This window comes from Protopterus annectens, chromosome 3.part1 (assembly GCF_019279795.1).
Source record: "Protopterus annectens isolate FY-2018-M chromosome 3.part1, PAN1.0, whole genome shotgun sequence".
In the NCBI taxonomy this organism is placed as follows: Eukaryota; Metazoa; Chordata; order Ceratodontiformes; family Protopteridae; genus Protopterus; species Protopterus annectens.
In genome coordinates, this window is record NC_056732.1 from 1,777,061,575 (window position 1) to 1,777,085,468 (window position 23,894).

The window sequence follows — 23,894 nt, forward strand, 5'->3', positions numbered from 1 at the left end:
TTTCCTCACTTACACAATTAACTGCCATACAAATGTGGTTATTGCACTGTATTCCTGTGGCCAGTGTTTATCCTGGTCTAATACTGTGTGGTGTATGTAAGGTGCTACTGTAACATTATTCCCTGCTAGGATGGTTTGTTCTCCTTTCACAGTCATGTCATGCAATTCCACAACCACTGCTGGTAAAGACCCACAGAAAAGGGTTTGTGTTATACCATTCCTAATTTCCATTTACATTCCCTCAGTGTAATGCATGATATATTTATTTCAGAACCAAGTTATTTGTATATCTGCTGAGGCTTAGTGGTAATTCATGCAGTCTATTGTGTCAATGGTCTGGGGTTCAAGATTGGCAGAAGATTTTTATTTTGCTGCTCAGCATTACAAGCGCCCTGCCATGGAGTGACTAAGGCACTTTTAAGCAGTAGTAAGCAGGTTTGCGTGGGTTTGCGCACACATGCGCACACTCACTTAATCCTGCTTACTACTGCTTAAAAGTGCTTACTCCCGCTAACCCCGCGCTAATTTCTTTTAAAGAAAAGAAAATGGAGAGATAGGAAAGTGGTGAAAAAGGGGGCACAGAGAGGGAAAGACAGTAGGAAAACAAGCTTGGGATGTGCAGGATAGGTGTAGGGAAGGTCCGCAGCAGCCCATTTCTTTGCCAGCAACATCTGCGCATATGTTGAAAATTTGGACTGAAATTTGAAACCTTCCACTCCTGAGCGAGGGGTGAGGACAACATAGTTTGTTGTACTGCCAATTAGAATTATCAGTGTACATGTCCAATGGACATGTGTGCGAAATGGGAAGCTATTTATGGGGCGTAATTTTTTTTCGGGTACAGATTGCCCTTTTTTTTTTTTTAGGGGAGAGTGGTAAGTGAGGTAGAGGAAGTAGATATATTTGAGGAGGTAGGTTGGGTAGGTAAACAGACAAGACAAACAAGACACATACAGGGGTGGAGTATGACACATGGGGTGGGTAAACACAATTGACAGGGATGGATGTTTGGAAATCGCAAGCCCATGAGCCACAGATGGTAACAGTGGGACTGATATCCCCACCCATAGGCAGTCACCATGGACCTTCACAGACCCGAGGGTCACTGTGCTGGGGGCTGCATAGCAGGGGCAGGCTCACCCATGAGTTACACCACTCTAGCCTCGAGCTGGCATAGGGGATCAGCGACTAAACGTTGGAGCTCCCTATGCACCACAACCTGGACCCTTTGGAGGGTGACAGAAGGCCCTTCTCTGCCCACACTTGCAGTGGGGGGGTGAGCCCCATCCCCTGCAGCGCTTCCACCCGAAGGTGGCACAGGACCTATGGAAGAGGGTGGCCCGGGCTGGGCACCAGACCTGCTGGTTCTAGGTGCAACTGCCAGCTGAGGTGGGACAGGTGGATCAGCTGGGACCGGCCTTCCCAAACGTTTTGTGATTAGTTGTTTTTAATTACAACATAGACAACAGCATTCCAAGTTAGTTGTAACAGCATGCAGTAATATTCCCATTAACCCAACACACCAGGTTTATGACAATTGAACAGCAAGCATAACACATGCATGTGTTGAACGACAGTGGACATGCCAACAGCATGCAGGGATGATTGGTGGCAACAGGCCACCAAGAGTGTGGTGTTTTAACAAGGGACATGCATCAAAGTAGGTGCAGATTTTTTATAACAATAGGACATATGTCCCAACAAATGTTATGAGATTACACATACCCATTGAGGTGTGGAATTGCATTGTTTATGCACATGGAGAAGGGGGTAAAAAGAAACCTCCATTAACATCTTATTAGTACTTTAACTGTACACTACATTCCTATTGACTGCAGGTGTATATCCCTTATATGTATTCTTACACTAAGCAACATGCATTTGATTGCGTTATGGGTTTTGCTACTTCATGATATACCTGGCCTATATCTGACATGGTAATTGTCCAGGATGCAGATGTTACTGCTAAATACTTGTATTAAATTGACTTGTTTAGGTATGTGCACATCTGGATGTGTTCACATGGCTTTTTCACTTGTTTTCTACACAACCCTACTTTTCAGGTAACACACTTAAGTTTCTGGGGAACACCTTGACAGGCTACTCATGTGCCAGATTTACCTATGCATGTCAGCCATTTCACAACTGTTTAGGACTGTTGCATACTTCACAGCTACTGGCACTTCCTTCATCCACTTTATATGGGACTGCACTACTGGGGGTTGTCAGCACTTACTACAACAGAGTAACATTTCACTGCAAGGGTTCAACAACATTTCTGAGTAACTGGCACATACACACTGCAAGTATTATACCTTTCTTATTTACATTAAAACTCTTTTCTACAGGCTCTCTCCTGTATTTGACATTACACTGCATACAGTAGACCTATTCAGGAAATGTTATACCTTTATTGATAGGTTACAACACTGTTTTACAGGCTAACTCATGTTTTATCTATGACAGTGCATGCAGAGATAGTATTCCAGACATGTTTTTGCTTTATTCATGGGTTACTACACTCTATTCCTGCCTATCTGACTTATGATATGTAACAGTACATGCAGATGATTTATTCAGGGAATGAATGTTTTATACTTCACAGCTACTGCCACTTCCTTCATCCACTTCCTATGGGACTGCACAACTGTGGGTTGACAGCACCTAATACAACAGTACTATTTATTATTGCAAGGGTACAACAACATTTCAAAGTAAGTGACACAGACACACTCCAAGTTTTATACCTTTATTAATTACATTGAACACTCTTTTCTACAGGCTCTCTCCTTTACTTGTTATTACAGTGCATACGGAAGACATATCCAGGACATATTATACCTTTCTTGATGGGTTACAACACTCTTTTTCAGGCCTGCTCACTTATATGTTATGACAATACATGCAGAGATAGTATTCCAGAATTATTTTAGCTTGATTAGTGGGTTAGTACACTCAATTTCTGACTCACTGATGTTTGTTATATAACAGTACATGCAGAGGATTTAATCAGGACATTTTATTGCTGTATTATTGGGCTTAAACACTTTTCTCATGCTCACTCACATATATCCTGTAACAATACATGCAGAATATTTACTAACCTGCCTGGTGGTGCAGGCTTTGCAGCCTATCTGCATAAGCTTGCTGATTCATAGCGCGAGCAGCTACAGCTGTGGATTAAATAAAGGGATATTGAGAAATACCTATCCATTATTTAGACTATATTAGCTTATCTTACTTACTGCATTCCATGGCTACCTACTTAGTAGTGGGGCATCCCGCATTTGACGGGCCTCCTGGATCCACTGGTTCAGAAGGTCCTGCTTGAACCCCTTCAGGTCTGCATGGTGGTGACGGACCTGCTCACCAGTCCGAGGGATGCCTGTGGCACTGGTGAGTTCATGAGCCAACTGGTTCCAAGCCTCCGCCTTATACTCTGTTCCTTGGAACTGGCCCTGCAGGAGTTGAGTCTCATGCTGATGGACTAGTAGCCAAACCATATATCTTGACTCCTCGATGCCCCAGTGTTGCACTCGAAAGCGTGTTCCCTCTCCAGCACCAGACATTCTAACTGCAGATGGGAGCTACAATCAGTCATGGCGAGTATTCCCACCTATGCGGCTTAAATATGCCGCATTTCCCAGACTTTTCTGTGAGTGGCCATTTTTGAATATTCTCGGCTGACTGCAGACATGCTTAGCAATGGTTAAGCAAACATTTATTACTATATATATGTTAACAGTGGATGTTTATCCGAAGCTGTCTTGGCTTAGTGGTTCAGTACTTTGATTATGGTGCACAGTGTCCTGGGTTTAAACCTTATCATTGTATTTTATTTTACTACTGTCCAGACAAGTTACGGGGCGTGGCTGTGTGTAAGCAACTTTCCTCTACGTTGCCCCATGTTGCCCGACGGGGTGCTGTTTGGTGCGGCGAGCACCTCCGCAAACCAGTTGCACTGGGTAAAGCACTATTTAGCTTTGGGCAAATATTTTGCGCTCGGTAAAGCGCGATTTAGCTATGGGCAACTACATTGCGCTGGGTAAAGCACGAGTTAGCTAGGGGCAACTACATTGCGCTGGGTGAAGCGCTGCTTAACTGTGGGCAATTTTATATTGGGATCCTTTAAAATATTTATTTTATTCGCTGATACATTGGCCATTTCACTGCTTTTTAGTTGTGTTTAAACATATATTATGTTGGATATTATTGCATATACTGATTTGAAAAATAAATACGAAAGGGAGTGGTGCGTCTTGAACTGTGAATGCCTCTTCTTTGTGCAAACTCTCTACCATTACGCCATTGCTATTTGGTGTTATTTGCATAAACATTCTTTCTTATGCTCTTCCATGTGAGAATTGCTAACTGTAGCTAAGCAATGGGCACACCCACGCACACACGCACAAATATGGGCAGCTATTTTGGTTATTTAAAAATATTTTATGGTTATGCGTTTTAGATATGTGATGGGGGTTTACATTATCAGGCAGTGAAGTGTTGGGTGCAGGGACATTTGAGCAGACTCGCTCTTGTTTATTTCCTTTTTTTTTTAAACACTTGCAGGGGCATGTACATTTGGACTGCTCGGCAGTCGGACATGCCCCCTGCTTTCTTACATGGTCCATATAGGACTTACAGTTGGGTCAGCGTGCCCTCATGCATATTCATGGCACGCTGACATCATACTGTTCAACTGCAGCCTCCGAGTAAGACTTATTAAGTCTTACACGGAGGATTTGTGAATCCAGGGGCTTGTTTCCACTGTGATGGGTGTATCATTGTGAGAAGTGATAGAGAAAAAAGGTTTTAGATGGTTAATTGTTTTCAGGACAAAGAGTAAGAGTTTAGTCTTCTTTGGGTTTAAGATTAGATAGTTTTGGTTGAGCCAGTTTTCAATAGACAAGAAGGAGTTCTGAGTTGTAGTATGGAGCTCGAGAATGGTATCAGCTATGGTGATGACTGCAGAGTCATCAGTATATTGGGCCAGTGATAACTGTGGAGTGGAGGTAGATAATTGATTGGTAAGAATATTAAATAGCAGTGGTCCCAGAATTGAACCTTGGGGTACTCCCATCTTTATAGGGAACTCAGGGGAGATAGCAGAGAGCCATTTAACAGATTGGAAATGATTGCTGAGGCAACTAGAGAAACAGGAGCTAGTAGGGGGTTGATAGGTTTAGTTCAAAGAGTTTTTCTAAAAGGAGGGGGGTAAGAGATGGTGTTGAACGCTTTTGAGAGGTCTAGAAAGAGGCAAGAGACTAATTTATTCTGGTCTCTGGCTTGTGAGATGGTGTTGATGAAGGAGATGAGAGAAGTAGATGTACTATGACCAGGGCAAAAGCCATGTTGGGTGGGTGTGATTAGGTTCTCTTGTATGAGGTATTGTAGGATTTGTTTGTGCATACATTTTTCCAAGATCTTACAGAGGGGTGATAGAATTGCAATGGGCCTAAAGTTGGATAGTTAGGTAGAGGTGCCTCCTATAAGGATGGGTAGGATGTAGAACTTTTTCAAAATAGCAATGACTTTGGCTTCAGTAATGGATCAGTTGATGAGTATACAGATGGTTAGGGCTATGGGGTTGGTGGCTATCTGGAGAAAGAGTAGAGGGAGACCATCTGTTGAGGTAGAAAAAGGTTTAAGTTTAAGTTTAAGAAGCAGGGATTTAATGTATCTGGTGGATACAGTTTTTAGGAAGAAAGCTGAGGAGGTGTTAGAGGGTATAGGATGGTTGGTGGGTGGGGTAGTATTGGAGTTTGGATGGTTGGTTAGTTGCTAATGGAGTCTATAAAGCAGAAGTTAAAGTTTGTAGCAGTTTGGAGGGGAGTATTTGTGAGGCTAGGTTGAGGAGTGGAGGGGCTTCCTTAATGAAGGATTTGGTTAATAGTATGCCAGAATTTCTTAGGGTTATGTAGGTGTGTTGCAGAGGGATTTCAGTAATAATTTCTCTTGTCATTGGTAATGGCTTTCTTAGTAAGGTTGTGAAGATGTCTATACTGTTGTAGGTGGACGGGGAGTTTGGTTTTAGTCCAGATCTTTCAGGTTTTGTCCCTCTGGGGCATTAGGAATTGGGAGGAGTGTGTTAGCCAAGGGGATACAGCTGATTTTATTCTGACATTGCATATGGGGTTAGGGAGTTGAGTATGTTAAGGAATATGTTATTAAATTCCATGTTATTTCATGTTATTAAATTAAAGGGTAACTGGCTTTGGAAGGACCAGTTGATAGCTGAGAGTTGGCTGTTTAGTTCATTAGGTGAAAGTTTTTTAATTTATGACATGCTTTGATCTTATGAGGTTTGCATATGTGTGGGGTAAAATGGAGGACTTTGATTGGGCAGTGGTCACTAAGGGTATTGGGTAGGGTTTCGGGGAAGTGATATTTATTAGGATGTGATACTAGAATCCAGTCAAGAAGAGCTGAATGAGTAAATTTAGAGGTATAGGTAGGTGTAGTTATTAGTTGGGTGAAACCATGCAAATTAATGGAGGTGGAGGGGGATTCAGTGGAGAGAGTTAACTAGTTTATGTTGACATCTCCTATGATTATTGTTTCATTGGGGAGGTCAGAGCAGAGAGAGGAAAGGATACTTTCCAGTACTGTAATGTTGCTGCCAGGTGGAATGTAGATTACAGCTATGTTAAGTGAGGTGTGGGTATTTACTTTACAGTTAACTACAAGAAGTTCTGCAGGTGAGTCTGGAGGAGATGAGATAACTAGAGGGGTTAGAGTGAGGTGGTCAGCGTACATGATAGCAACACCTCCTCCTTTTTTTTGGTTCTATCTAGCTTTAGAATGTTGTAGCCAGGAGGGAGGATGTCTTTGTCTGGAATGTGGGGTTTTAGCCAAGTATCACAAAAGGCTATGATGTCTGGTGATTGTAAAGATATCCAAGAATGTAATTCAGTAGTTTTGTTCATATAATTCATTTTAAAATGGATATTTATCTAATAGTGCCACAAGCTCTTTTATCTTTGTTTGACTGAAGAGTAATAGAATCCACTGCTTTGTCCCAATATCTTGGAAATAAAGGAGTGATGAGAACTGTAGAATAAACATTTCACAAAAGCCAGTTCAGCTGTCCATCACTTTCTGTCATCATCTATCATATTTTAACCCTTATTTATTTATTTACTCTTTTGTATTTAAGTACCCATACCCAAGTGCACAAAATTAAAAAAAATAACTGCAAAATTCTTGGAAATAAAATAGGTAAATGTGGTTAAAAACAAAATCCTCTTCTTGATATAATTAATATCTTCAAAAGAAGACCTCAAAATAATACCCATTTTCTAATTAGGTAGGGCCATTGGGCACTCAATCCCTTTTCAGGGTAGCCAAGGAGTAATGGCTGGTTAAGTGACTGACTCAATGTTGCACAGTAGGCATGTTATGGATAAGGGAATCAAACACTGTACCATAGGAACTACAGATCACAATTTCAGCCCTCTATACCAGCATATATCTTTGTTAAGAACAATTGTTGATTCTACAGAAATTGTAAGGTGCTCCACAAATCACATGTGAATGCTGGAAAAACTAACATCTAAAATGTTTTACTGAGTGTGACACAAAATGTGAGAGGTAAACTATTTAGGTACTGTAGAGGCAAAGCTGCAGTGAGTTAGAAGACAGTTATGATTCCATTAACAGTGGTATCAAAAGACAAGGAAAAGTTAAGATGGCAGACGTCTTCTGATATTTTACCATAAGGTGGTCACTAACTACGTGAATCAGGGTGGTGTCAGTGCCACACAATATTTTAAATCAGAGTGGCGGGAATAAAGAGGGGAAAGGGAATGCTGTATTGGCGTACTTCTGTAAGTAAAGCAGCGTTTCAGTAGGGTTTCAGTAATTTACCTAGAGTTACAGGAAGTCAGGGGAGGATTCAGTAATTTCACCTAGAGTTACAGGAAGTCAGGGGAGGATTCAGTAATTTCACCTAGAGTTACAGGAAGTCAGGGGAGGATTCAGTAATTTAACTTAGAGTTACAGGAAGTCAGGGTGGATTCAGTAATTTGACCTAGAGTTACAGGAAATCAGGGGAGGATTCAGTAATTTCACCTAGAGTTACAGGAAGTCAGGGGCGGATTCAGTAATTTCACCTAGAGTTACAGGAAGTCAGGGGAGGATTCAGTAATTTCACCTAGAGTTACAGGAAGTCAGGGGAGGATTCAGTAATTTCACCTAGAGTTACAGGAAGTCAGAGGAGGATTCAGTAATTTCACCTAGAGTTACAGGAAGTCAGGGGAGGATTCAGTAATTTCACCTAGAGTTACAGGAAGTCAGGGGAGGATTCAGTAATTTAACTTAGAGTTACAGGAAGTCAGGGTGGATTCAGTAATTTGACCTAGAGTTACAGGAAATCAGGGGAGGATTCAGTAATTTCACCTAGAGTTACAGGAAGTCAGGGGGGATTCAGTACATTTACCTAGAGTTATAGGAAGTCAGGGGAGGATTCAATAATTTTACCTAGAGTTACATGAAGTCTGGGGAGGCTTCAGTAATTTTACCTAGAGTTATAGGAAGTCAGGGGAGGACTCAGTAATTTTACCTAGAGTTACAGGAAGTCATGGGAGGATTCAGTAATTTTACCTAGAGTTACAGGAAGTCTGGGGAGGATTCAGTAATTTTTACCTAGAGTTATAGGAAGTCAGGGGAGGATTCAGTAATTTTACCTAGAGTTACAGGAAGTCAGGGGAGGATTCAGTAAATTTACCCAGAGTTACAGGAAGTCGGGGAGGATTCAGTCATTTTACCTAGAGTTACAGGAAGTCAGGGGAGGATTCAGTAATTTTACCTAGAGTTACAGAAAGTCAGGGGAGGATTCAGTAATTTTACCTAGAGTTACAGAAAGTCAGGGGAGGATTCAATAATTTTACCTAGAGTTATAGGAAGTCAGGGGAGGATTCAGTAATTTTACCTAGAGTTATAGGAAGCATGTGGAGGATTCAGTAATTTCACCTAGAGTTATAGGAAGCATAAGAGGGATTCAATAATTTTACCTAGAGTTACAGGAGATCTAGGGAGGATTCAGTAACTTTACCTGGAGTTACAAGAAGCATGTGGAGGATTCAGTAATTTTACCTAGAGTTATGGGAAGTATGTGGAGGATTCAGTAATGTTAACTAGAGTTATAGGAAGTCTAGGGAGGATTCAGTATTTTTACCTAGAGTTATAGGAAGTCAGGGGAGGATTCAGTAATTTTACCTAGAGTTACAGGAACTCTGGAGTGGATTCAGTAAATTTACCTAGAGTTATAGGAAGCATGTGGAGGATTCAGTAACTTTACCTAGAGTTACAGGAAATCTAGGGAGGATTCAGTAATTTTACCTAAAGTTACAGGAAGTCAGGAAAGGATTCAGTAATTTTACCTAGAGTTACAGGCAGTCTGGGGAGGATTAAGTAATTTTACCTAGAGTTATAGGAAGCATGTGGAGGATTCAGTGATTTTACCTAGAATTATATGGGAAGTGTGTGGAAGATTCAGTAATTTTACCTAGAGTTATGGGAAGTGTGTGAAGCATTCAGTAATTTTACCTAGAGTTACAGGAAATCTAGGGAGGATTCAGTAATTTTACCTAAAAGAGATAGGAAGTCAGGGGAGGATTCAGTAATTTTACCTAGAGTTATAGGAAGTCAGGGGAGGATTCAGTAATTTTACCTAGAGTTATAGGAATTCAGGGGAGGATTCACTAATTTTACCTAGAGTTACAGGAACTCTGGGGTGGATTCAGTAAATTTACCTAGAGTTATTGGAAGCTAGTGGAGGATTTAGTAATTTTACCTAGAGTTACAGGAAATCTAGGGAGGATTCAGTAATTTTACCTAAAGTTACAGGAAGTCAGGGAAGGATTCAGTAATTTTACCTAGAGTTACAGGCAGTCTGCGGAGGATTCAGTAAATTTACCTAGAGTTATAGGCATCGTGTGGATGATTCAGTAATTTTACTTAGAGTTATAGGAAGCATGTGGAGGATTCAGTAATTTTACCTAGCTTTACAGGAAGTCTGGGGAGGATTCAGTAATTTTACCTTCAGTTACAGAAATGCGTGGATGATTCAGTAATTTTACTTAGAGTTAGAGGACGTCTGGGGAGGATTTAGTGATTTTACCTAAAGTTATAGGAAGCGTGTAGAGGATTCAATAATTTTATCTAGAACAAATGCTAAATGATAACCAACACATGGTTCAGCAAAAGAAACAGTTCTAGGATCACATACAAGAATGGTCAACATGCAACTCAGGTAGACTTCCTCCTAGTAGTAAAGAGTATTAGAGTAAAATCACAGGTTAAAAATCAGGGAAACTTAACTTAGCTAGGCATAGAAGGACCCCCTCAGGTTATTAGCCTAGTAACAGTCAAGGAATCTGTGAGTCTATGAAACAACTGAGTCACAGCATAAAATACTGGTGGCCACAGTCAGCTGCAAGCTGTATTCATAGAAGACTCTAAGGTCAACAGAGACTAGGATGAAAACATGCAAGTTGAATGGAATGAAAAGACAAGGATTGATACTAATACTAAGGACAGTGGCACCTCAGGAATGTCAGTTCCACAAAAGAGCACATGAAGACTATAAGATATATATATATATGAGGCCAAGCCAGGTATGAAAATAGGATAGGTAAGGAAAGTTAGGGCTTGAATACAGAAGTCCAGGAAGCTACCAAAAGAAAAAAGGCATGCAGGAAAATATGAGAGATAGAAAGGTAACAATATGAAATAATGGGCCATGCTGGAGTGAGTCCTAGAACATCAAGAGTGAATGGCCAATAAAACAGACGGAGCATGTCTGAAATGGCCATTTCCTGGAATATTCAGGCATTACTGATAAACGTAGCAAACTGAATGTAAACCCGTTTGTTGTAAGATGGGTTGCCAACTGACTCACAAACCAGACAGACACTATCAAAATGGATGGCTCCACATCAGCCAGCTAACCTATTATCAGCAGGGTGCCACAGGGGTCAGTGCTGGACCCCCTACTGTTGGTATATACTTCTCAGAAGTTCAGGTCAAAATTAAAAGATTGTGGCTGACCAAGTCTGCAGATGACTGCAAACTAGGTGCAATCACTGAACCCCCAAATGATGTCAGTATACTCCAGGATGGTCTCACACAGACCAATGAGTGGTGTATTAGTTATGGTCTCAAACTGAAAGCAAAGATATATGCCATAATACCCTGCAGCACAAACAATGTCCCTTCCCACTATCATAACAATAACAATACCCTAAGTACCCATGAAGTGGTAGGGGGACCTGGGATCACAGGTTGACTGTGACTTTAACTTCGACCACCACGTGTCTACCATTGTAAGGAAAGCTTTCCATGTCACTCACTTGATTAGTAACGGCATCGCCTTGAGAGCAAAATAAGTTATAACCCCCCTCTACACTAAGCACTTATCCGACCTATAATTGAGTATAACACCCCATTCAGTATGTACTAACTAAGTATCTCCAGCAATTAGAGAGGTTTCAGAGGTTTCTAACGAAGAAATCAAGGGACTCCATCATGTGCTTTACATGGACTGACTAAAATCCCTGTCACTATACTCTGTATCATATAGACTTCTTAGGAGAGACTTATGACTGACTTACAGAGCAACCCAATATCCAAACCTAATGAACTTGCTGCATATCTGTAAATCAAATGGGTCTAGGGCTACCCATTCCAGGGAATTAAATATGGCCTGCAACTTAAATAGGATATGCTGGAGAGACAGATTTATCTCGCAGAGAATGCCACATCTTTGGAACAGGCTACCAATTAATGTGAAACAGAGCACCTGAATGACACTGTTCAAGAGGAACCTGGACGAGTGGATGGGGCACTGTAAATTCTTACTGGGGATAGTGCCCACAACCTTCCTGGACATGGGCAATCATCACTCAATTTAATCTTTTGACTAGTACTTCTAGAGCATTACATTGGGTTGAAATGACTAGGCCTAAAGTGACTTTCGGATCAATAGCCTAGTAATCTCCTAATATTCTATGATTCTGTTCTCTCTTCTTTAGGTTATGGCAATCATGGAATTGGCATATATAAGTTCAGGGAGTGTGGGGGACTTTCCCCAAAGAAAAAGAAGTTTAAAAGAGAAGAGCAGATTTCGAGATTTGCATTACTCCCAGATTTTTGATCTTTGTTTTTCTGGTTTATTGGCACTTTGCATTATGAGTGTGGACATTTCAATAGGGAGCCAATAGAAAATATGGACCAGGGTAAGAATGATTACTGGCTGACTAACAATAGGCTAAGGGGCAATTCTAATAGCAAAGAACAAGGTATCAGAGGTACTCTACCAGCTCAGGGAATATGACTCAGCAGATGGCACAAAGAAACTCAATAAGGTTATAAGGCAAAGACAGAAAGATAAAGAAAATAGTTATCAGACACCATTCATAGGAATGCCAGCAACAACCTACTCCTCTGTCTACAGGACATCAAAGGCAGATGTAATGAATACTTCCTATAGATTTTGAAAGGAGAAAACCCCACAGAAGCTTAACTGCTATATAAACAACCAACAATGAAATGCCAATAATGAAAGAGGATGAAGAGTTTGCTCTAGAAAGAATATGAATGACACAAAGGAAAACAAAGTCAGGCAAAACCACACATTCAGATGAGGTCATGACAGATATGTTCAAATACTGCGTGAGTTAAAGGAGAAATGTATTTTGTTGGCAGTCATACTAGTATGGAGGGAAAGGTGCATCCCATACGATTAGAGAATAAGTATCCTAATGCCATTGTCCAAGAACAAAGGGCACATTCACAACTATTTAATGGTATCAAACTCAGGTAGTGTTGCAAAAAAGTGCTGGAGAAGGTTATTGATAAATGAACACTCAGAGCAGCAGAAAGTAAAATGAGAGATGAGCAGTTAGGATTCAGATCAGGACAGAACACAACAGTCCTGATGTTTGAAGTGAGATGGATAATGCAGAAGATGCTAGAGATGAGGAAAGAGTCTGTCTGGGCATTCCTAGACTTGGAGAAAGCATATGGAAAGGTTCCAAAACATTGATTTGGGCAGTATTGTATTTGTTTAATGTCTAGGAAATATCTGAAGAATTAGTGCTGGTTATGTACAAGGCCCCAGTGACATAAGTACAAATTCTAAAATGGGTTTCCAGCGGGCGTTGGTATACATCAGGTTCAGCTCTGAATCCAGTGCCATTCATACTGATGAGCAACTATATTAGCAAAGAGATTGCAGGTGGCAGATCAATAAACTGCTGTGTGCAGACAATGTGACAGTGCAAGTACTCTGCAGAAGGAGCTCATAAAATAAGAGGAATGCAATGCAAGGCTGAATGAATGCATGGAATGAAACTGAGCACAGGCAAGACAGTTCTCGTGGTACCAAATGTGGGAATCAGAAGAAGCTACAAACTGAGAAAGAAGCAAAAAGAAATGCTGGAAATCAAAACAGGGATTGAAACTTGTCAATTGTAATACAACTTGCTTAGTCATAAAGAAGCAACTTACACAGGCTACATTGGCTTGATGAATGGAAGGGGAGGTTACAGATTATATGGAAACAACAAATGGTGGAGGCCAGCTGGCTAGATAGATGGAAATATACTACAGGCCAAGATAACAAAATACTTGGCAAATGCTTTGAGCTAACTCAATGAGAATGATAGCAGTTTACACGTGGGCATGTACTGTAACATTCCTATGGTATTTGCTACAAGGATGGAAAGACATGATATTCAGTTTATACTAGTCATGCTGGACAGCGTAATGAAAAGGTTTAACTGACTGCAGTTTCAACTGCTGGTTTGTCATAAAAACACTGATAATGGTACAGGCCGTGCTGCTACATGGAAAATTATAGAATAATGTATTTCATAAAAGATACAGACCATGTATAATTGGTAGATGGGAATATACTTAACTGCTTAAAGTATCTTGTCCATACTGGGTTATACGGGAGGCAATGGACAGGCCATCTCGGCTTGATAACTCTAAAGATGAGAAGATTTAAGGCAATAGACTTCCAGTGAGCTACTTCCTGTGATGCAAAGTTTGACTGAGCTACTTCCTGTGATGCAAGGTTTGACTGAGCTACTTCTTGTGATGCAAGGTTTGACTGAGCTTCTTCCTGTGATGCAAGGTTTGACTGAGCTACTTCCTGTGATGAAAGGTTTGACTGAGCTACTTCTTGTGATGCAAGGTTTGACTGAGCTTCTTCCTGTGATGCAAGGTTTGACTGAGCTACTTCCTGTGATGCAAGGTTTGACTGAGCTACTTCCTGTGATGCAAGGTTTGACTGAGCTACTTCCTGTGATGCAAGGTTTGATTGAGCTACTTCCTGTGATGCAAGGTTTGACTCCTTAATCACCTGTTTGTTTCCTGTGTGACTCTGAGCAAGATACTTTAAAAGACAGTGTTCCTGTTCTGCCCCTGAAAAGGGGTACCTATGTGAACTTGCCTTACCTAGTTAGAAAAATAAATAAAATTGAAAAAAAAAGTGTCACATTGATTAAAACATCTTAACTTGGTTGGTCATTTAGTGTACAAAAGATGCAGAAAATGCATAGTGTATCATATATTAGATTTATAAATTCAAAGGTATTTCAAGGCCATTGAGTCTTATCACCCTTTCTGCTTTGCCAGTATCATGTGTCCTCTATCCATGAGGGCCATACCGGTCAATCCTGGAGTAAATTTGTAAATACCTATCCAGTGATCTAGGCTGCATTTAAGAAAGATAGCGAGTTGCAAGGAAAGTCTATTCCAGAAGTTTAGGAAATGTTGGGTTATAAATTTGTACATCTATGTTTCATTTGTCCACTGGTAGAAATTTAAGTCCTTGCTTCTAGTATTAGTTGAGCCATTGGGTGTGTGGAGAAACATGTGTCTAGGACCATCAGACATCTAATGATGTGGTACATGAAACAAAGATGTTCTCTCAAAAGTCTATAAGACATTAAATAAAATGATATAGCTTCCTCCCTCTCTTGATAGCTCAAGAACATTTGGCCTATGATCTTTTCGCTTTAGGAATCTTTGGGGTCATTGTAATCGATGATGAGTTTTGTAAGATATATCATGAAAGGGGCATTAGACCTCGAAGATATTCCTTTTGCAATTTGCTGTGCTAAATAAAATAATTTCCTGAAAACCATTATCATGTTATGGTCAAAAGAGTGGGAATTATCACCTCAAGTTAATAGGTCCTTGACTGCATTTTCATTTGGTAGTGGTGTGTTTTCTGAATAGTATGATGGGAGTTGTCTACCAAAACTGATGACATTACACTTTTTAGAATTTAGTTTGAGCCGATTTTAGTGCACTAAGATTACTATGACAAGTTGATTCTAGAGGGTTTGGGTACTAGAGGCTGACTTACCACGAACCCCAGTTTGCTGTCACCTGCAAACTTCCTTAGCCAGACGTCTTGGTACTTTGCTTGGACATATGAGAAGTAAAGGTCAAAAAGGAGAGGTCCCAACACTGAGCAGTCAGGGACATTGCTAATGACTTTCATATCTGGTATTAACTGCAAATCAAACTGCATGGATTATGTCTTGCAGCCAATTTGGTATGCATCTTACCACATATGGGTCAATTTTTAAAGCTTTTAACTTCTGTGTGTTCCAAAATAATAAAGCTGAGGAAAGTGAATGGAAGATAATGACTACAACTGTTGAGAACTGGTTTGATTCATCAGCACAGTTCTGTTGTTATTTGTTGGGTGAAAATGTTGCCTTGTGGGGTTCAGTTGATAACAACTGATTGTTGATAGGAAAGAGATACATAAGCAGGAGTTATTCATAGATTCATATATTCTAAGTTTCCTGAATCTCATAACCATTGTCATCTTGCTAGTACCTTCCCTTGGGCAGCATCTCCTTGCTCCAGGACAGTACCAGTCAATGTTTGTGTCTTTTGGCTTTTCCTGGTTAGGGGTAGCCACACCAGAACTCCGGTCCGCTAATGTTTGGTATTGGATTTTTACGTACCAGGTTACCAGCCCTGACGCACAACCTTCAATGAAGGTACGCCCATTCACGCATGTCTCCACGCAGAAGACGCTCTAGCCGAGAATCAAATGGGACAACGTCTTGCTATGAGGCGTAAATCCTACCACAGCACCACCACCGCAGATGACAGTACCAGTCAATGCTGGAGTAAATTTATGGAAAGCCACGCCTCCATCAAATTTATGTTTAAAGGAAAACAGTGGATATTTAATCATACTGCTTAATATGGAGTGAAAGTTTATTCCACAGGATTAAGGGGTGCTGTGTTATAAACCTGTCCCTCTTTATCTGATAGCAAAGGTTTAGGCCATGGTTATATTACTGGTTGAGATTGTTGGACTTAACAGAGAAACTGAAGAAGCAGGATAATTTGGTCTCTAATTGCACAATAAGTGGGACAGAGATCTCCCCTCAAACGCCCATAAGACACTAAATAAAGGGATAGAGCTAAAAGCCTTACTTCTTACCTCAGGGAATTTAGACCTGAGATTATTTTGGTGAGGAATCTTTGTGGACTTTCTAATTGTTTGATATGTTTAGGGAGATACATTCCAAACAGAGCACTGCACTTCATAAATGGACTGATTAATGCTGAGTATAAGGCAATGATTATCTCTTTAAACCATGATGATGTTCCTTTGACAATTAGCTGGGTTAAATAAAAGGACTTTCTGCAAAAAAAAATATTACATGATAGTCAAAAAAGAGGAAGATTTCAACCCATGTACGTAGGTCTCTAACTACATTTAATTTTTTTAAAAGGTGGGTTGTATAAATAGTTTGATATGGGGAGAGGTAGTCTACTAAATGTGATGATTCTATACTTTTTATCATTTAGTTTGAGCAAATTTTTACTACACTAAGGGAGAGTTCATTTTGGTGGTCTGGGTGTTAAAGGGTAACTTAACAATCGCCAATTTACAATTTTCTGTCGACTGTTAGAGTTCTTGCTTGTCTGTTTGGAAATCTAAGAAGTAAATACCAAAAAGGAGAGGGCCCAACAGCAAACCCTGAGGGACACTGGTGTCTGTTTTCACTCCTTCTGATGAAGGAACTGCAATTTCCACTGAGTGGGTTACATCTTTTAACCAATTTGCTATCCATATTACCAGAAATGGGTTGATTTTTAAAGCATACAGTTTTTATATAATGCCATCATTGGTAATGATGTCAAAGGACTTAGCTGATCAATATATGATGTGTGTATTGCATAACCACCATCAACAACCTCTGTATCCCTTTTGAACAAATTTACCAGATTCAGTAAACAGACTCTACCCTTCACAAAGCCAAATTGTTGGAAATCAAATACAAATCTTGATATTGTGGGTTATGATATTACTTATAACATGTTTCATAATTTTGCAGATGAAGCTGTAATTACCTGGGTCAGATGTAAGAGCAATCTTTAGGAGAGTTAGCACAACTGCAGTGCAGCAATCATTAGGTTAGAAACCATTAGCTAATGCAGGTTAAATAGTTTAAGGAGTAGGTCTGTATGGGCATGTTTAACACAATTAAGCATCCAGGCAAGATTTGTAGTTTAAAAACATCAGTTTGTGGGTCCCTAGGATTGTGTCTTGAGATAGGACAGATATGGAAGTTCAACCACAGTTGCCATCAGGTCTGAATACATGAATACTACAACCTACGAGAGATGCACTTACCTAGCCAAACTGGAGGTAAAGCTCTCTCCAACCAAGACTGAACTAGACAGTCATGAGAAGAAGGTAAACATTTGCACCACATCACACTCATCACATAGTCTCACTAAATCTACACCACCAAAATCCACACATAGCAACACAAAAACATTCACGGAGGCTCTCAGTAGTAATCTGCCTAAGCAACAGAGACCTCCAAAGCAGAAACGCAAACAACCTCCATCCCCCAACACAATCCAAATGGCACATAGCCCACAGACTTAGTGTGCCACTAAACCACAGCCAATAAGGCAAAACAGTGTACCCAACACACTAGTCATAGGTGACTCTATAGTCAGGCACACTGATGGCCCACTCACCAGGCTAAACAAGGAGAAGGTTACTGTCAGCTGCATGTCGGGTGCCAGGATCCGCCACATAACCCACGCACTCAGGTCACTCCACAACAAGTACAAATATGACTCTGTCATTGTCCATGTTGGTGTGAATGACCTGAGATGTACCTCCCTGGACTACATGAAAAGAGACATGGAAGAGCTCTCCAATCTTGTTGCCCAGGCAGGTATGACTCTAGCCCTGAGTAGTATTCTGCCATCACCCAGAATGATACTGCAGTACAAGGACAAAATGATTGACTTCAACAATTTGCTAAGCTACTGGTGTCATGCTAAGGGGATCCGGTATCTGTCTGCTTGGGATGACATGGTCGACAGACCATGAAGTTTTGCCACAGATGGCCTGCATCTACCGCCCCTGGGATTCCGGATACTGGCTAAGGGTCTTGCTGCCCCTATAGTGCCTTTTTTAGGCAGTGTTCAAATAACAAATTCACTACCATAACAGGACCAGGCAAGCAAAAATTGAGGGTAATGCTACTCAATGCCAGAAGTCTAAATCTCAAAATGCACTCACTCGAGGCACTCCTTAAAATGGAGAACATCGGTATCTGTGCAGTGACTGAGACCTGGTTCAAGGCTCCAGAGAGCACCACTGCACTACCAGGCTATAACTCATACCACACTTTTCGGCCATGTAACCTGGACCGAAACACCAAAGGCAGAGGTGTGTCCATATTCATTAAGGATATCCACACCTCCAGGCTAGTTGCTCAGCATAATGCATCCGAGGTTATCCAAGTGCAACTAACTCTGGGAAAAACTGCAATCCAAACTGTAGCTTGCTACAGATTCCCCACCATACCCGAGGATTCCCACTCCTCTTTGCTTGATGTACTGGAAAATATTAGGGTTCAACCAAACACCCTAATAATGGGCAACTTCAACTACCCCACCATTAAATGGGAAAACTACTTGTGTACCAACTCCTTAGCTCAACGCTTTCTGGAATTCATAAACTCCAATGCCCTAGATAAACTTATCCACAACCCCACTAGGGGCAACAATATCCTAGACCTAGTCATTACAAACATGAGTGACCAGTGTTCCACATCTGAAGTCAACTCCTCGTTGGTCCGATCTGACCATAAGCTAATCACCCTTGATATCCACATCCCGCCCCCACCCCCCATTAAGGAAACCACAGTAAAACATTTCTTCAAAGCCAACTTCATGCTTCTTAAGACAGACGTGGTGAACTTCATGACACCCATGCAGATGGACAATACAGTTACAACTGCTGAATCCTACACAAGTGCACTATAAGCACTTACACGAGTGCATGGATCGTGCTATCCCAAACAGAACCAAGAGGCTATACTCCAAGAAAAGGAAGCCAATCTGGTGGTCACCTGCCATAAACAAACTGTACAACAGAAGGAAGAAACTGTTGCAAAAGAGAGTAAAATCCCATGAGTGGAGCAGCTCCCTGGTCAGCCTCAGTAGGAAGCTGAGATCCCATATAAGATCCTCCAAAGCTAGCTACGAAAACAAAATCACCACTAATTCCAAGGACAACCACAAAGCATTCTATAGCTATGTCAAGAATCTCGATGGCAACACCCAGATCTGCTCTGAGTTACAGCACAAAGGCATGAAAATTACAGAACCAGCTGATATTGCCAACATCCTGGCAGATAGGTTCAGTGCTACCTTTATCCCCCTAAACCCTAAAGGGCCCATATCTATACAGGAAGAATGCAGAGTCCCTGTAATCACAACTATGCAGGTAAAAGCTGCACTCTCTAAAGCCAAAAACACAGCATCCATGGGAACGGACAACATCCCAGGCTGTGTTTTATATGAACCTCAGAATGAACTGGCTCCCCACTTAAGCACCATGTTTAATAATAGCCTCACATCAGGCTTTGTGCCCACTGAATCCCACTCCATAAAGGGGGAGCCACCACTGATCCCGGGAACTATCACTCTATTAGCCTGACTAGCCTGGTCTGCAAGGCCATGGAACGTATCATTGCGGAGCTCATAAACAAAGACATTGGTAAGCTCCAAACTCTGGATCCCACCCAGTTCGGGTTTGTGAAAGGTAGATCATGCCTCCTGAACCTGACTGACTTCTTTGAGGCGGTCACCAAAGCCATAGATGAGGGTAAGGTGGTTCACACAGCCTATCTTGACCTCGCCAAGGCTTTCGATACCATCCCCCATTCTGGAATTGTAGCTAAACTCACTAAACTAGGTATAAATCCCTACGTCACAAGATGGGTTGCCAACCGACTCACTGACAGAACCTACACTGTAAAAGTTGCAGACTCCAAATCTGACCTCAAAGCAGTGACAAATGGAGTACCACAGGGTTCCATCCTGGGACCTCTCCTATTTGGTATCTACTTCTCTGAAGTACAGGCTAACACAGAAGGCCTATGACTAATGAAGTTCACAGATGACTGCAAACCATCCTACAGAAGGGCCTCACTGAGACAGATGCCTGGTGTCAGAGCCATGGCCTCAAGCTCAATGCCAAAAAGTGCATTGTCATCCCCTTTGGTAAAAACTCTGTACCCATGAACTACCACATAGACAGCGATCTACTTAATGCTGAATGCGTGATAAGAGACCTTGGGACCCAGGTGGACAGTAGTCTCTCCTTTGATAGTCACATCGCCACAGTAGTCAGGAAGTCCTTCTACGTGGCACACCTCATTATAAAAGGGTTCTTATCCAGGAAAAAGAGGTCATTGTTCCCCTCTACTCGACACTCATTAGATCCATTATAGAGTACAATGCCCCTTTTGGAATGTACCTCACAAGACATCTGCAGCAGCTGGAAAGGCCACAGAAGTACCTCACAAAGAGGATTACTGGCCTCAAACAATTGCCCTACACTGACCGTCTCAAAAAACTCCAGCTTTACACCGTAGCATATTGCCTACTCCAAGGTGATCTCTGCCTAACATATAAAGCTATGTCAAACCCAGAGCTGTTGAGCATGCTACACCTAAATAAATCCCAATCCCTCCGAGCTACACCACAATAAACAGGACATGCTGGAGGGTTAGATTCCTGCCCCAGAGACTTATGATACTCTGGAACAGGCTACCCATCTATGTCAAGCAAAGTTCTTCATTAGCACTCTTCAAGAAAAATATTGATGAGTGGATGGGAAATAGGAAATACACCCCGTGGATTACTTCTGTGTCTATGCTCTACACTGTCACAGGAAAATAACTTTCTTGGGTGACATAAGCCAGGGAACCTTGTTTACTAGGCTTACGTAGGCCCTTGGGCCGATAGCCTAGTACCTACCTATGAACCTATGAAAAGGAGTAAACTCAGGTATAGAGGGAGTGATGTCTTTACACCTAACATAGTCTTGTAACTATTCAGACATGGATAATTTTCAAAAGCAGGAATGCCTCAAGATCAGGGAATTTGTTGTTTAGAATTCTGGCACAGGGAAAAGACACTTTAATGTGACCTGGTATGTGTTAGTTATGTTGGTGTGACTAATTAAAATGGCACTAGAGGGCAGCAAAGGCTCTGGACAGTGTGCAAAAGCCTTTAAAAAAGATGTGCAAATCATCCTTAGGGGAAGTAAGCTGGATTGTCACGCATCTCATCCCATGCTGACACGTACTGGAACCACCTAGAATGATACCAGCTATTTAACCAATTATTGCAGTCTATTATCTTTTCCTTCTATATAGATATCATTAGAGGTGAAGAAATGACTCCATTCAAGACTATTGCCTTACCTAAAAAATCAAAAGAGAAAACCACTGTCACTGCTACAAAGCTTAAATGAAGAACCACCAGGAATCAATATTAGCACTTTTGTTCCTTTTACTTCAAGAACTTCATCAGAACTATTCCCTTACCTGAATTTGTAACATACATGTGAAGTTCTGATATGTCTCAAGTTGTTCACACCTACATGGGGCACTACCAAGTTGTAGTCATATTTCTCAGGAGTTAGTGTCCTTAGGGCCCTTGTAATATCAAAAGTCAATGCATCTGGAAGGCAACTCCCTGCAACACATTGCTTGAACAGCAAGTGATGAGTCACTGTCCCTGGCAACAGTGAAACACTTCTGCTGCTGCTGTGCTTCAGGATGGTAGATGTGGACTGTTTTTGCTAAGGGTGACTCTCTATGGTATGTATGCATGATGGGAATGAGAGACCTAATAATTTTATTTCTAAGTGGCTTTGCATGGTTAATTTTTTACAGCCTCAGCATAAGACATTTTGGCATGATTAATAAAGGATTGTTGTGGATGTGGATAAAGCTCACAAGGCAAGTTTTTAGGTGAAAGGGAAGCCTCTAGATTAATTGGGTATTTGTACCTCTCACAAATGGAATTATTAGTTCACTATCTGTGAGCCTAAGGCTTAGGAGACCTAGTGATAGAAGGCTGGCAAGAAAGGTTTAGCTATCAGGCTGACCTATATTGGCAAGTGTTTCAGTGTAGAGATGAATAAAGCAAATGTAGCAGAAGGTATGCATACTTATGCTAGAATACGCAATAACAGAGAATACTCTCCATTGAATGCTAGCCTTGTCCCAGACGTTGCACTTTGGTCACATAATGATGGAATATTTAGCAAGTCTGGCCATATTGAAAAAGTGTTTTTGATTTATTAGGCTCAAAAAAAAAACTAGTAGAATTTAAATTAAGCAAATAACCACTCAGTTGTTGTTGTGTCTTTCGGCTTTTCCCAGTTAGAGGTCGCCACAGTGGAACTCCGGTCTGCTAATGATTGGCAGTAGATTTTTTACGTGCCGTGTTGCCGGCCCTGACGCACAACCTTCAATGAAGGTACGCCCAAGCACGCATATCTCCACACAGAAGACGCTCTAGTTGAGAATCAAACAGGACAACGTCTTACTGTGAGGCGACAATGCTACTGCAGCACCACCACCGCAGTTTAAATAGCCACTCAGTATACAAAATAAATATTTTAATGCAATAATTTTTCTGCATTGGTTTGTTAAAAATGAGGTAATTGTCCCACTGTACTTATCCCTCATTAGACCCATTATAGAGTATAATGCCCCGTTTGGTATGTACCTCACAAGACATCTGCAACAGCTTGAAAGGCCACAGAAATACCTCACTAAAATAATCACAGGCCTAAAGCAGATGCCATATGCTGACCGTCTAACAAAACTCCAGCTATACTCTATGGCATATTGTCTACTCAGAGGTGATCTCTGCTTAACATACAAGGCCATGTCAAACCCTGAGCTGCTGGACATGCTCCACTTAAAGAAATCCCAATCCCTCAAAGCCACATGCTCCAGGGATCTAAATCTTGTCATCACAATGAACAAAACATGCTGGAGGGATAGGTTCCTGACCCAGAGACTTCCCATACTCTGGAATAGACTGCCCATACATGTCAAGCAGAGCGCCTCACTGGCCCTCTTCAAAAGGAACCTTGATGATTGGATGGGAGATAGAAAATTCACCCTGGGGATCATGTCAGTCGCCCTGCTAGACAGGGGTCCAGAGAAGTAAATATTGTGGGAAGAAATATCCAGGGAATTGTTATGGCTAGGCTTGCATAAGCCCTAGGGCCGATAGCCTAGTACCAGCCTATGAACCTATGAACCTATGAACCAGGCAAACCTCTTTACACCAGTATGGCAATCTGCATCCTAAACTTCTGCTACATAATTTGCACAGTTTTTGAGAAATGGAAATGCTTGACTGTAAAAAAAGTATTTCAGCTTCATCACAGGCTATGAAAACTTGAAGAATGGGACAATGCTTGACTGACTACAAAATCAAGCATTTCCCCTTCCTCAGAGGCTGTACATTAATAGAGTTACATGTACTATATAGCAGGAATCTGCTTG

At 41.2% G+C, this 23,894-nt stretch overlaps 1 protein-coding gene across 1 annotated transcript in view; it reads right to left on the reverse strand.

Annotated features, from left to right (window-relative positions):
- The window catches only part of LOC122797862 (vomeronasal type-2 receptor 26-like), a 104,098-nt gene that overhangs the window by 10,567 nt on the left and 69,637 nt on the right, over window positions 1–23,894 (reverse strand). The window contains exon 4 of the mRNA XM_044066384.1: window positions 13,918–14,463. Within this exon, the coding sequence (XP_043922319.1) occupies window positions 13,918–14,463 (546 nt within the window). The remainder of the gene's footprint in view (window positions 1–13,917; window positions 14,464–23,894) is intronic.